We start from the raw sequence: 13,377 nt of genomic DNA on the forward strand, positions 1-13,377 counted from the left end.
TTAGGACAATTGTAGCCCGGTACTGTTCCAAACTTTTTCTCTGTCTGCAGGGACTATTTTCCCGTTTGATTAGAAATTGTTTATCTGACATGGTAGTCCCTCAGCAACCATTGTTTGTAGATGTTCATTCCTTTTGTTTTCACTCAATTTAACTTTCACCTTCCTAAGTTTCAATTGCTTTCAACATCATGGTTATAAGAAATCTAATTTCTATTGTTTGCATTTGTTTTTGTATTTTTTTCAGTACCTACGATTAACTTCCATGTTTTACTGTTAGCAACGCAACTGTCATTAAATTTAAGTATTGTTTCTTTCCATTTTTTATGCTTAAAAGTTTTAGTAATTGTTCTACAGATGTATTCTTTGTATTCATACGATATTTTAGATCCACGATAGTTATCGTATGTTAACTGTTCAATTGTTGCTCGGTTGCCTACTATCTCAGCTCTCACAGAATGTTTTCCACAAAAGTCATTGACTCAAATTAAGCAGAAAGTTTCATTTTATGTTTGTTACGTATGTTATTTAGTTCATAAATTACTTTTTGTAAATAATATTCTCCTGAAAAAATCAGTGTAAGGTCATTAGCAAGTTATTTTAGCTTTACCGACTTATTTAGTTATACAACAGTGTTTATGCTAGAATGCCATCTGTGAATTGCATCGTCAGCGTATTCACTGAACGGTGTGGGGCATAAGCTACAGCCATGACTCGCTCCATTTACTTATTTGTGATCTGTTTACTTTTGACTTCTTCCGGTTTCTTGCTGAGTTTTCTTAATACATGTTTATTTCTTTATTTGTTTACTATATTGTAGCCTTTTATCTGTAATTTAAAGGCTGGCTATATTCATTCTTACTCAAATTATTACTATGAACAGCGATTTTTTCCATTATACTTCCATATCTAAGGTTGCTTATGTTTCTTTATACAGAATTTTGATAGCTGATATAGTCTAAGCTGTAATGAGTAACTTTCCTGCTGTATTATTCTCCGTAAGTCTTCTCTAGCCATATTATGAAAAGCCTTCTCAAAATCTGTAGGAGCAATTTGTGGCTCTTTGTTAAACTCTCTCTGCTTTCCAACAAACTGTCGAAAAATAAAAGCTGCCTCTGTAATTGATCTTTCCTTTCTAAAACAGAACTGTTCTTCCACCAGTAAACATTCTGCTATTGCTTTCAGTCTTGTGTTTAAAGTTCTGGCATTAACTTTTACCGAGCGAGGTGGCGCAGTGGTTAGACACTGGACTCGCATTCGGGAGGACGACGGTTCAATCCCGCGTCCAGCCATCCTGATTTAGGTTTTCCGTGATTTCCCTAAATCGCTCCAGGCAAATGCTGGGATGGTTCCTTTCAAAGGGCACGGCCGACTTCCTTCCCCGTCCTTCCCTAATCCGATGAGACCGATGACCTCGCTGTCTGGTCTCCTTCCCCAAACCAACCAACCATAAACTTTATGTGCTTAGTCAAGTAAGCTTTCCCTCTGTAGTTTTCCCACTTTTTTCCTTTTTCATCTATCGACATTACTTTTGACTTCTTCCAGTTTCTTGCTGAGTTTCCTTAATACATTTTTATTTCTTTATTTGTTTACTACATTGTAGCCTTTTATCTGTAATTTAAACGCAGGCTGTATTCATTCTTACTTAATTATTACTGTCAACAGCAATTTTTTTCTTATACTTCGGCAACTATTGACTGTCTAGGTTCGATGAAAACCGCAACTGCCGGAGTGACATGCTGTGTTGTGTGGAGTAACTTGTTGCTGACAGGAGTTGCTGTCGAATATCGCGGGGTGTAACTGCGGGTGCGAGACTACCGTGCAGTAATTTGTTCGCTATTTCTATACCGGACAACAGCCACATCATTCAGACTTACCCTCCAACTAAGAAGTACAGGCATTGACGCTAACCTCTGCTCAGAGCACGTAACACAACACACACATTAGCACGGATACAACAACAAAGCCACTGGGCGCACAAACCATTTAACGAGGTCGTGTCGACTGGGGAATCCCTGTACGCGTTGGTACAAGCCGCTGGCAAGGAAGCAGTACGTCGCGAACTACCCGAGGTAATGCATCTTGTTTGCTAAAGGCGCCATTCAGGCCGGTTGAGAATATATACTGAGGCGGAGGAAATTTAGGCTGGATGAAATGGCGAGTCTCTCCTCTCCCTCCCCCCTTCTCCCCCCTCCACCGCCCTCACCCTCCCCTAGTTTGGATCCTGGGTACGCTCTTGTTCTCACTCCGCGACGAAACTAGGCCACAAGACGCACTGCTGTCTTTTAATGCTTCATGTGAGCATGACTTCGAACACTGTGGCATATTTCCACTCAATAATTACTCGTTTACGATGTACTTGTCTGTTGCTTCATCGCAACAATGTTTTACTAAAACAGTACAAGAACTGGGGTAAAACATATGTTTCCATCTTCACAACATTACCTTTACGACTTCACAAGAATCCATTCCATTCACAGCTGTGCATATTTCATTTATACATGCGTAAAAAAAAAAAAGTATTGGAAATGGAAACAAGGTAGGAAAGTTTTTCTTATTTATAATTCAGAGAGTTCTCACGTTTCATAATAATACCCATTCGTTAAAGCCAATCATTTCCTATATTTCCAGAATTCTGTGTTTCATTTAAATCAGAAAACCCGTAAGAGGATCTACGATTAAGTCGTTGTATACGTGAAACTCATAAACTTAAAACAAGAACACGGATAAGTAAGTGAAATGCATGATCAACAATATTTATTGATCTGATGATATTTCCGTTTAACGACCTTTCTTGGCCTAAAAAAGGGAGTGAAGCTTTCAATTAGGAAACGTATAAAAATCTTCAATGGTATTTCGGAAAGATTTCGTGAACCTGAAAGTAGTCACTAGCTTGAAACTGGTGAAAGCATCTGCATTTATACTTTAACACTATATCAAGTCCCACTTACGTACTTAAATTTTCAATAATCGCTAGACTGAAAAATAAATATTGCATTGAAAAATGAATACCATTGTTTTTTGTAGAAATCAAACAATGGTGCCTTCGGCGTGTGTCGTCCAGAAACGAATGGGCAGTTTAGACAGAATACATTGCGCACAGAATTGATGACTTTGATTTGACGGAATAAGTGTCCTTGAATAGGCACCCGCTGAAGCACAGTGATTAAACATTTAGTATTTACAGCATAAGCAGAAGCAACACTTGCAACATGGCGTACGACAGAGAAGCGACGCTGCCAGGTTATTTAAAGCTCGGAAGTGGTGGTTACTTTCCCTGTCAGACACGACAGTCTGTTACCGTGGAATGACAGACGTTACTACGGGCTACACCGACATCGATAACTTAAGAAAAACGCTTACTCACATTGGCACAATAAGAAACACGGACTTACAATGTGTCGGATTCAGCGAATATGTTCGTGCGTAGTGATAAACCAAAACTTAATTACCGAACTGGTCAAATGTAGCGAGGACGGAAATTAATAGAATACCTTCACTTGTAAGCACTACGAAGTAGCTAGGTGGGAAAATAAAGAATATGGTTAGGGAAATACCAAACTACAATTCGGCGGCGCAAGCATATGTTCTGGTTTTTCGGAAAATAATTCGAGTGGTTGAGTAAGCAGTTTCGGAAAAATAATGACAAGGCGCATTTATCTACAAGGTTTGCAATGAACTAGGACAAACGGAATCGCTTTTATTATGTTCGGATGTTGCAAAAAAATGTTAAACACAGAATAAGTAGATTTCTCTTTAATTAAAGCAAATACGAAGAATTCTTTTTTTTTGGGTAATGTTTCAAAAAGCAGGGAAAAGCTTGGCAACGCCTTCTTTTGTTGCAGGGTTGGAAATAAACATGGCGTTATCGTTTCAAGAAATAACTGGATGCCAAAGTGTTGCTGGAAAGAGAGAATATGAATACGGTTAGGCGTCGTTGGAGAGTTGAATTTGGAACCTTCACTGTTAAAAGTTAGAAGAATCCGAGACAAGTGTGAAGTCGATGGAATGCCACATGATATGAAGAAGGAATACGGCACAAGAATGAAATGTTCAATAAATAACGGAAATGTTAATGCAGTGATTCAGGTGTACACAAAATACCTGAGAAAGTTTGTGAGGCAGTGCACTTCAGTGTATACGGCACCAAACTCTTTAGTTTCGAGGAGTGCATACATAGTTTGGGGACCTGTACGTAGGTAGCCATCACACAGAAGTAGAACGATAAAAGGCCAAAGAAGTGTTGCTGCTAACACTCAGTTAGTAAAGATATTTGTCTGTCGCTCTTAATATTTTAAGCTTGACGATCACCATTGTACCACACATTTTACGGCGGCATTGTAAACAGAGATGCTAAACAGTCTTAGAGGTACTGGTGGTGAGCTGGAAGATATAGGGATATGGGTGCAACGAAATCGACGTAATGGTAGGATAAATTATAATCAGGTCGTTTCCAATGAAGCTGTACAGTGATTTTATTGCAGAAGTCAAAGAAAATCGGGTTTCCAGCAAAACGGGGTGTCCCAGTAGTCTTTCCCCCATTACAAACATTTGTAAGGCAAAAATATGACACATAGACAAATACTTTTTATCTTGAGTAGCATGTGACACAATCAAGTTTTTGTGTACATGCATGATTACTGTTATTTTACTTGTTACAGGGCACAGTGACGTAACAACAGCGAAATCGGACACCATTTGCAATCAACACGTACTCAAACCAGGGGAGAGCGCAATGTGTTCTCTGGCATCACGAGATACAGAGACCAAAAACAATCCAGAGAAAATTCTAGTCGTTATACCGTAGACAGCCACCAGATGTTATAAGCATCAAGATTGCGTCTGTGATCTCCCTAGAACAGACAGATTTGGACCTAGTGTGCAGACAAGTCAGACAGTGAAAGACGTTTTCGTGAGAAGTACCACCAAGTCAGGCCACAGAGTCTCACGTGGGTTGCAGATCCCGAAGACTTCAGTGCACCGCATCGTACACAAACAACTTTTTTTCCGTGCACACAAAGTCCAGGTCGTGGACTCCCTCCAACCAACGGAATACAGTACTCGTTATGACTGCACTGTTGCCATACTGGCTGAGGTTGAGGAAGACAATGACTGTCTGAAATATGCGCTTTTCACAGATGAGATCACATTTCATTTCACTGGTGTTGTCAGCCGACACAATGATAATATCTTGTGGTCTGAGAATCACAAAGTTCTGTTTGAGACCGACAGAGACAGCCGGAATCTGAACGTGTGTTGCAGTCTTATGCACAATAAAATCAGAGGACCATTTTTCTTCAGTGAAACGATAATCACAGCCAACAGCTACCTTGATATGTTGCAGTTATTTGTTGTGCCACAGATTCAAGACATTCCGGACTTATGTTGATGGTGCTGAGTCAGCAACCAGCCACAAATTTATTTTCAGTTCCTTTATTCCAAGGGTACCGTTACCGGTTTCGAATTGTTATGATTCATCTTCAGACGGTTCATGCTTTCATTACAACTTTTTTTTACAGATTAATTGTCCTAAAATATAAATAATACATAATTATTAGCACGCCACACAGATGGTTGCGTTATAGATTTTCATTGGATGTGACTTACATGATGTGTCGGTTTGGAGTGTTTGTTTTCATTACATTCGTCCAAGAGATGTGAATACATTCCTATTGCATTTTATCGTTGCACACGTAAATTGTTCTCGCTGAACACTTCAGATTTGTCACAGAAAAGATTTCTAGCACGTACCAAGTGTTTTGATACAATACAAGGTGCTTACAAACATATGAGTGACAAAGATGCTATGATATATCGTAACATCATGAAGATCTTTGGAAAAATATCATAAATTCTTTTATGCAACTGAAACGCTATTACACTAGTACAGAGAGACATTGATTTTGTGAGCTTTAGAGTGAATACTGTTACATTAATTACAAAATTGATCCATTTTTTGAGTACTGTTTAGATAAGATAGTAAGTCATTTATTTACATTTAGCATCATGAGAATTGTAGTACCATAAATTTGCTACTTAATCTGCAGATAGGCGTAGGAATATTATTTGCTTTGGAGGGTGGAAAATAATTTTTCGAAAGAGGTGTTAGCTAACTCGGCTTGCTCATTAAGGATATAGTCTGGGGTGCTGTTTTTGTGTGTGTGTATTTCAATTTCTTCTAATGTTTTCATAGTGGCTCCTTTTTCCGCTAGATGTAAAATTTTTAAGTTGTTTTCAATGTTTCTCACTGAATGGTTTTCTTCACCAATATCAGTTACTAATGCAGATTTGTTCAAGTTGCCAAGCCTTAAAGCATCAATGTGTTCTTTGTATCTAACTTCAAAACTTCTACCTGTATGTCCAATGTAGAGTTTTGTGCATGTATCGCATTTGAGTTTGTATATTACTGATATACCGTAGGGACCCTTGGAGGTATTTACATCATGGATTACTTTTTGTTGTAATTTATTATTTGTGGAAAAACTGATTGTGATATTTTTGTATTTAAATAAGGTTGCTATTTGGTATGATAGTGGGCCTATGTATGGAAGAGTAGCATACTTAGGTTTGGCTTCTGTGGCACACTGATTTGGCTTGGAATGCATGTTGTGTGGGTTGCTGTGAAGTGGATCTGTGGTTTTTGTCCGTATTTTGTTATGGAGTTTCTCTATTATTACTATTATTATTATTATTATTTATACTTTGCAACGATAAGAATGGAATGGAAATGTATTCACATCTGTTGGACGAATGTAATGCAAACAAACACTCCAAACCGACATTTCACATAAGTCACAGCCAATGAAAATCTATAACGCAACCATATGTGTGGCGTGCTTATAATTATGTGTTATTTATATTTTAGGACAATTAATCTGTAAAAAGACGTTGTAATGAAAGCAAGAACCGTCTGAAGATGAATCATAACGATTCGAAACCAGTAACGGTACCCTTTGAATAAAGGAACTGAAAATAAATTTGTGGCTGGTTGCTGCCTCAGCACCATCGACATTTGTCTTCAAATAACAGCCACGGTCTCCAGCCATGTCATCATATGACAAAATTGCATTCCGGACTTAACTTTCCAACAAAATGGTGCGTCGTCTGATTGGGAGTTAAATGTTGTTGCGTCTTTGGACACAACATCTCCGGGAAGATAGATCGGGTGTGGTGGTCCCTTCAACTGGCCTCTGCGATCACTGGACATTAGAACCACTGTATCTCTTCCTTTGAGGTTATACTAAGGACTGGGTTTACCAAACACCAATGAATGATACTGCATGATTACAGAGCAGAATTATTGACGTCATAACACCTATCACTCGCGAAATGGCTGACACATGGGTGGATTTGGAGTGTATCTGGAAATCCTTCGACCAACGAAAGGAGCACACGTCGAAATTTATTAATTATGGTGTGTGTGTGTGTGTGTGTGTGTGTGTGTGTGTGTGTGTGTGCGTGTGCATACACAAAAACTGCAAGATGAAAGATACGTGACTGTGTTCCATATTTTCTGCCTTACGCATGTTTGTAATCAGGAAGAGATTTCTGGGATATCTTGTATTTGTATAACACTGCCGCACAGTACTATATCTTTTTTGCAGACTGCACTAAAGAAAGCCACTGTCTTCTAGTAATCACTGTCTGACTTGCAGGTTGCGTCTTTGCCGAAGGCCGTGCGTTGACATCCTGTTACTGGGGCGAGGAACAAAGAAGTTGTGTTGCATGCGGCGGCAGGTAGGCGGCTTTTCGGCTGGCACGCGCCGCTCACGTGCCAACAGCTGGTTGCCAGCTGCGAGGTTTCGAGCGCGGCGCGGCGACACGGCCACTGGCCCTTTCACATCGCGTCTGTCTTCCCGTGCAAACACCGCAGAAAGATACGTCATAAAATTCAGTGAGGGGCACCTATCGTAGCTCAAGCCAAGGCGGGTTAAAATTAAATTCGCGTTGCGTTTCAAAAGTATACATGATCCGTTTACTCAATCCGAGCCATTTGATCTTCATGTACATCAAGGACTAGGGGTACGGCCGTTGTGGCTGAGAGGTTCTAGGCGCTTCAGTCCTGAACCGCGCTGCTGCTAAGGTCGCTGGTTCGAATCCTGCCTCGGGCATGGGTGTATGTGATGTCCTTAGGTTAGTTAGGTTTAAATAGTTCGAAGTCTAGGGGAATGATGATCTCAGATGTTAAGTCCCATAGTGCTTAGAACCATTTGAACCTTGAACCATTTTGAAGGACTAGGGACTGTTGTGATAGTTAACGACGAGTCACTCCCCTCCCCTTCACCACTATTCCCCCCGCCCATCCCCCTCAACTCCTCCTTCCGAAATAATCTTTCTGGTCCAAGCCCCAATTGGCTGGACCGAAACAAGCGCCGATAATACGTTATCGCAGTGATACGGCGCTAACTTCTTATTCAGTTTCCTTGCAGATCGTCCTGATTATTTGCTGGTTCGTTAATGTACACAGTGATATGTATAAACGCGCTAACTGCAACATTTATTACTTCCGTCAGAGTTTTGAGGAGGGCAGGAAAAAAAATCTGAAGTCAATACAAACTTCAAGGCTCTTTAACGATTACACACCTGGGGCCATAAGGAAGATAAAGAAAGATCGGCTCCACGGTCAAAGGAATTAGGGTTTATCGGTAGCCGAAATGAAATCACACGCTAAACAGATAGTAAGCATGTAGTCTTGCAGCAGTAATTCTCCTGGAATAAAGCATGCCATGCAGTAAATATGCCAAGAGATTGACTTCACGATTTATTATGAACAGACATGTGCTCAACACACCGTAAACAGATCTCTAGAAAACGTGTCTCTTTTTCATAACAACTGCATTTCACCGTTAAGAAGGTATATTTCTGGATTTAGAACGTTGGAAGCATATTTGGGAAAAGCAATTTTTGCTGATGACGGCTGTCAAATGGCTCTGAGCACTATAGGACTTAACTTCTGAGGTCAGTAGTCCCCTAGAACTTAGAATTACCTAAACCTAACTAACCTAAGGACATCACACACATCCATGCCCGAGACAGGATTCGAACCTACGACCGTAGTGGTCGCGCGGTTCCAGACTGATGACGGTTGTCACATATGTTCTTCACATTGTTGCACATTTTCCTTGGACGACTGTGACGGTGAAATACTAGTAGAAAGTTTAAATCGTTAACGTCTTGTCCAAGCAGGATTTCTTTGTTTAAATGAGATGGCTGCCGCACCTTTGTAGTAAATCTTGTTAATAGAACATTTGCGTGGTGTAGAGTAATGAAAAGTATTTGAAAAATTTTTTGGCTGATGGGAATATATAAACAGTCACTAGGATACAGGTAAGGAATCCGTCACAAGAATTGAAGAGTAATAATATGGCGAATTTAGCAGAGCCTAACGTCAGTAGAAACGCTCTAGACCACGTGGTTACTCAGTGCGCCTCGGCTGGAAGCGGTTTGCAAACAAGTAACTCAACAGACTCTCCGGCACTGTGGTCAAGGCAACCGAACTTGCAGTCAGGAGGAATCTAGTTAAGACACCAGATTTATGATTTCCAAATTGTTCCAATGCTTCTGTGATAAACTCTAAGACGATTCTATGAGTAAATAACGGGCGAATTCCTTCTCACTTTTTTCTTCAGGTGAGACAGTGGTACTCCAGCGCTGTCGATTGCATGGCAAATACTAATGAGAATGTACTGTCACGCCTCAGAGTGAAGGACATTGCAGTTTAGCTTAAATAACTTCTGTTTTCATAAAAAAAACTGGTTAAAAATCTTTTTGAGTGTTACGACGCGGTGTAAAGCAAAAGTAGAATACAGGCTGATGTTTCGACCAGTTTTCAACGGTTCTCTTCGGGGATTTATTAGTGACGAACACGTTTTGACGTTTCGACGAGTATTACTGAGAATAAGTTGAAACGGTGTCTCTTATTCTACTTTAAGACCGTTTCTACTTTCAGTGGTCCTCGTCGATGTGTCGAAACGATCGTGCAAATATAGAAGCCCCGAAGACGACATTTGAAAATAGGTCGAAACGTCGATGTGTTCTTTTTATCGTATGGCGAGGCGTTATTGACAGATTGTTTGACCTACGAGAGAGCATCAGACACTGAAAAGCATGGACTGACAAACACTTAAAAGTAGACGCGTAGTGCCCTGGGAAAGGCAATTTAAAAACTTTCGAGATAGCAGTATGAAGCGAGGAATTTAGGAATGTACTACAATCCCTAAATGCCTTTTTCATTGTTACCGCAGGGAGCACGAAGACAAGATTGTTACTAATTACAGCGCCTACAGAAACATTTAAATAGTTGTTCTTCCCGCCCTCCATTCACGAGGGGAACGGCAAGCAGTCCAAATACTAACTCCATGTACTTCGCAGCGTTTTGCGCGGTACAGGTGTAGATAACATCGCGAACGATTTTCGCTGGTCCCTACACGACCACCACTTCCGAGCGACCAGTGCAGCGTGCGTCAGCGCGCGTAGCAGTTAAGAGGTACTCACCATGGCAGCTCGAGAGTCAGGTGGTACACGGACACGCGGTGTGAACACAGTAGTCGTGTGGCCGGCGGAAGAACGCTCAGACAGGCGGCTGGTCGCACAGTGCGGGCTCGGCCGGCGTGGGGGAGGCTGCGGTGCTGAGCGGCGGCGCACATGCGCGGAGCAACAGCCGCTGCCGCCGCTACTGCTGCCGCCGCGCGACAGACACGCGACCGGCGATAAAAGCCGCGGGCCACAGCCGCGGACTTGGGACTCTCGGTCTCGGTCGTCTCTTTACGCGCCCTCTTTGACTCCGCAGCGTGCGTTAAGTGCGCCGGTGCTACAGGGTGTCCATATTTAAAGTTGCAGTTTCAAAAATCTGTAGAACAGCAAGTTGAAAAAGAGAGTTAGTGAGAGGGAGAGAGGGTGATATACAGGGTGATTCACGAAGATATGCAAATGCAGAATAACCTCGTTAGAGCAAACTCGCATAAGACGAACTCGCGGTTAACGCGAAAAAAATATTGGTCCCACGAGGAATACATTAGTTCTTATGGTATGTTTTATCGGTTAACACGAATTTCGGTTAAGGCGAATTACGAACTCTGTTTCAGTTCCTGTTGTTTGTTGTGGTCTTCAGTCCTGAGACTGGTTTGATGCAGCTCTCCATGCTACTCTCTACTGTGCAAGCTCCTTCATCTCCCAGTACCTTCTGCAACCTACATCCTTCTGAATCTGCTTCGTGTATTCATCTCTTGGTCTCCCTCTACGATTTTTACCCTCCTCACTGCCCTCCAAAACTAAATTGGTGATCCCTCAATGTCTCAGAACATGTCCTACCAACCGATCCCTTCTTCTAGTCAAGTTGTCCCACAAGCTCCTCTTCTCCCCAATTCTGTTCAATACCTCCTCATTAGTAATGCGATCTACTCATCTAAACATCAGCATTCTTCTGTAGCACCACATTTCGAAAGCTTCTATTCTCTTCTTGTCCAAACTATTTATCGTCCACGTTTCACTTCCATACATAGATACACTCCATACAAATACTTTCGGAAACGACTTCCTGACACTCAAATCTATACTCGATGTTAACAAATTTCTCTTCTTCAGGAACACTTACCTTGCCATTGCCAGTCTACATTTTATATCCTCTCTACTTCGACCATCATCAGTTATTTTGCTCCCCAAATAGCAAAATTCCTTTACTACTTTAAGTGTCTCATTTCCTAATCTAATTCCCTGAGCGTCACCCGACTTAATTCGACTACATTCCATTATCCTCGTTTTGCCTTTGTTGATGTTCATCTTATATCCTCCTTTCAAGACACTATCCATTTCGTTCAACTGCTCTTCCAAGTCCTTTGCTGTATCTGGCAGAATTACAATGTCATCCGCGAACCTCAAAGTTTTTATTTCTTCTCCATGGATTTTAATACCTACTCCGAACTTTTCCTTTGTTTCCTTTATTGCTTGCTCAATATACAGATTGAATAACATCGGGGAGAGGCTACAACCCTGTCTCACTCCCTTCCCAACTACTGCTTCCCTTTCATGTCCCTCGACTCTTATAACTCCCTGTATTTTACCCCTGCCACCTTCAGAATTTGAAAGAGAGTATTCCAATCAACATTGTCAAAAGCTTTCTCTAAGTCTACAAATGCTAGAAACGTAGGTTTGCCTTTCCTTAATCTTTCTTCTACGATAAGTCGTAGGGTCAGTATTGCCTCACGTGTTCCAACATTTCTACGGAATCCAAACTGATCTTCCCCGAGGTCGGCTTCTATCAGTTTTTCCATTCGTCTGTAAAGAATTCGCGTTAGTATTTTGCAGCTGTGACTTATTAAACTGATAGTTCGGTAATTTTCACATCTGTCAACACCTGCTTTCTTTGGGATTGGAATTATTATATTCTTCTTGAAGTCTGAGGGAATTTCGCCTGTCTCATACATCTTGCTCACCACATGGCAGAGTTTTGTCAGGACTGGCTCTCCCACGGCTGTCAGTAGTTCTAATGGAATGTTGTCTACTCCGGGGGCCTCGTTTCGACTCAGGTCTTTCAGTGCTCTGTCAAACTCTTCACGCAGTATCGTATCTCCCATTTCATCTTCATCTACATCCTCTTCCATTTCCATAATATTGTCCTCAAGTACATCGCCCTTGTATAGACCCTCTATATACTCCTTCCACCTTTCTGCTTTCCCCTCTTTGCTTAGAACTGGGTTTCCATCAAAGGTCTAAATATTCATGCAAGTGGTTCTCCTTTCTCCAAAGGTCTCGTGATTTTCCTGTAGGCAGTATCTATCTTACCCCTAGTGAGATAAGCCTCTACATCCTTACATTTGTCCTCTAGCCATCCCTGCTTAGCCATTTTGCACTTCCTGTCGATGTCATTTTTCAGACGTTTGAATTCCTTTTTTGCCTGCTTCATTTACTGCATTTTTATATTTTCTCCTTTCATCAATTAAATTCAATATTTCTTCTGCCACCCAAGGGTTTCTACTAGCGTAATTAAATATCACTGTAACACAAACTTCCGACCTTAGAGTATTCTAAAGCGTAATTTTATTTTCCGAAATGAATGTGGGACATGTAGCTACAAAGCTAGTTATACTTATTATTGACTCATTTTTAACGTCTTGTAGTTGGTAGCCGCGATTATCACCTCAACAATCAGCGTATGCTGTACATTGTAAGAAAAAAAAATGGCTCTGAGCAGTATGTGACTTAACATCTGAGGTCATGAGTCCCCTAGAACTTAGAACTACTTAAACCTAACCAACCTAAGGACATCACACACATCCATGCCCGAGGCAGGATTCGAACCTGCGACCGTAGCGTTCGCGCGGTTCCAGACTGAAGCACCTAGAACCGCTCGGCCACATCGACCGGCGTACATTGTAAGACATT

The 13,377-nt window shown here is 41.2% G+C and overlaps 1 protein-coding gene across 2 annotated transcripts in view; it reads right to left on the bottom strand.

Annotated features, from left to right (window-relative positions):
* Positions 1-10,678, bottom strand: part of LOC126259776 (nocturnin) — a 419,155-nt gene extending 408,477 nt beyond the window's left edge. Inside the window, exon 1 of one of the 2 annotated variants that reach the window (XM_049956781.1) lies at positions 10,492-10,678. In XM_049956781.1, coding sequence (XP_049812738.1) covers positions 10,492-10,643 — 152 coding nt within the window. In that variant the 5' untranslated portion in view covers positions 10,644-10,678. The remainder of the gene's footprint in view (positions 1-10,491) is intronic. The other variant, XM_049956780.1, reaches the window with a different exon arrangement.
* Between the last annotated feature and the right edge of the window lie 2,699 nt (positions 10,679-13,377).

Source organism: Schistocerca nitens, chromosome 5 (genome assembly GCF_023898315.1).
Source record: "Schistocerca nitens isolate TAMUIC-IGC-003100 chromosome 5, iqSchNite1.1, whole genome shotgun sequence".
Lineage (NCBI taxonomy): Eukaryota > Metazoa > Arthropoda > Insecta > Orthoptera > Acrididae > Schistocerca > Schistocerca nitens.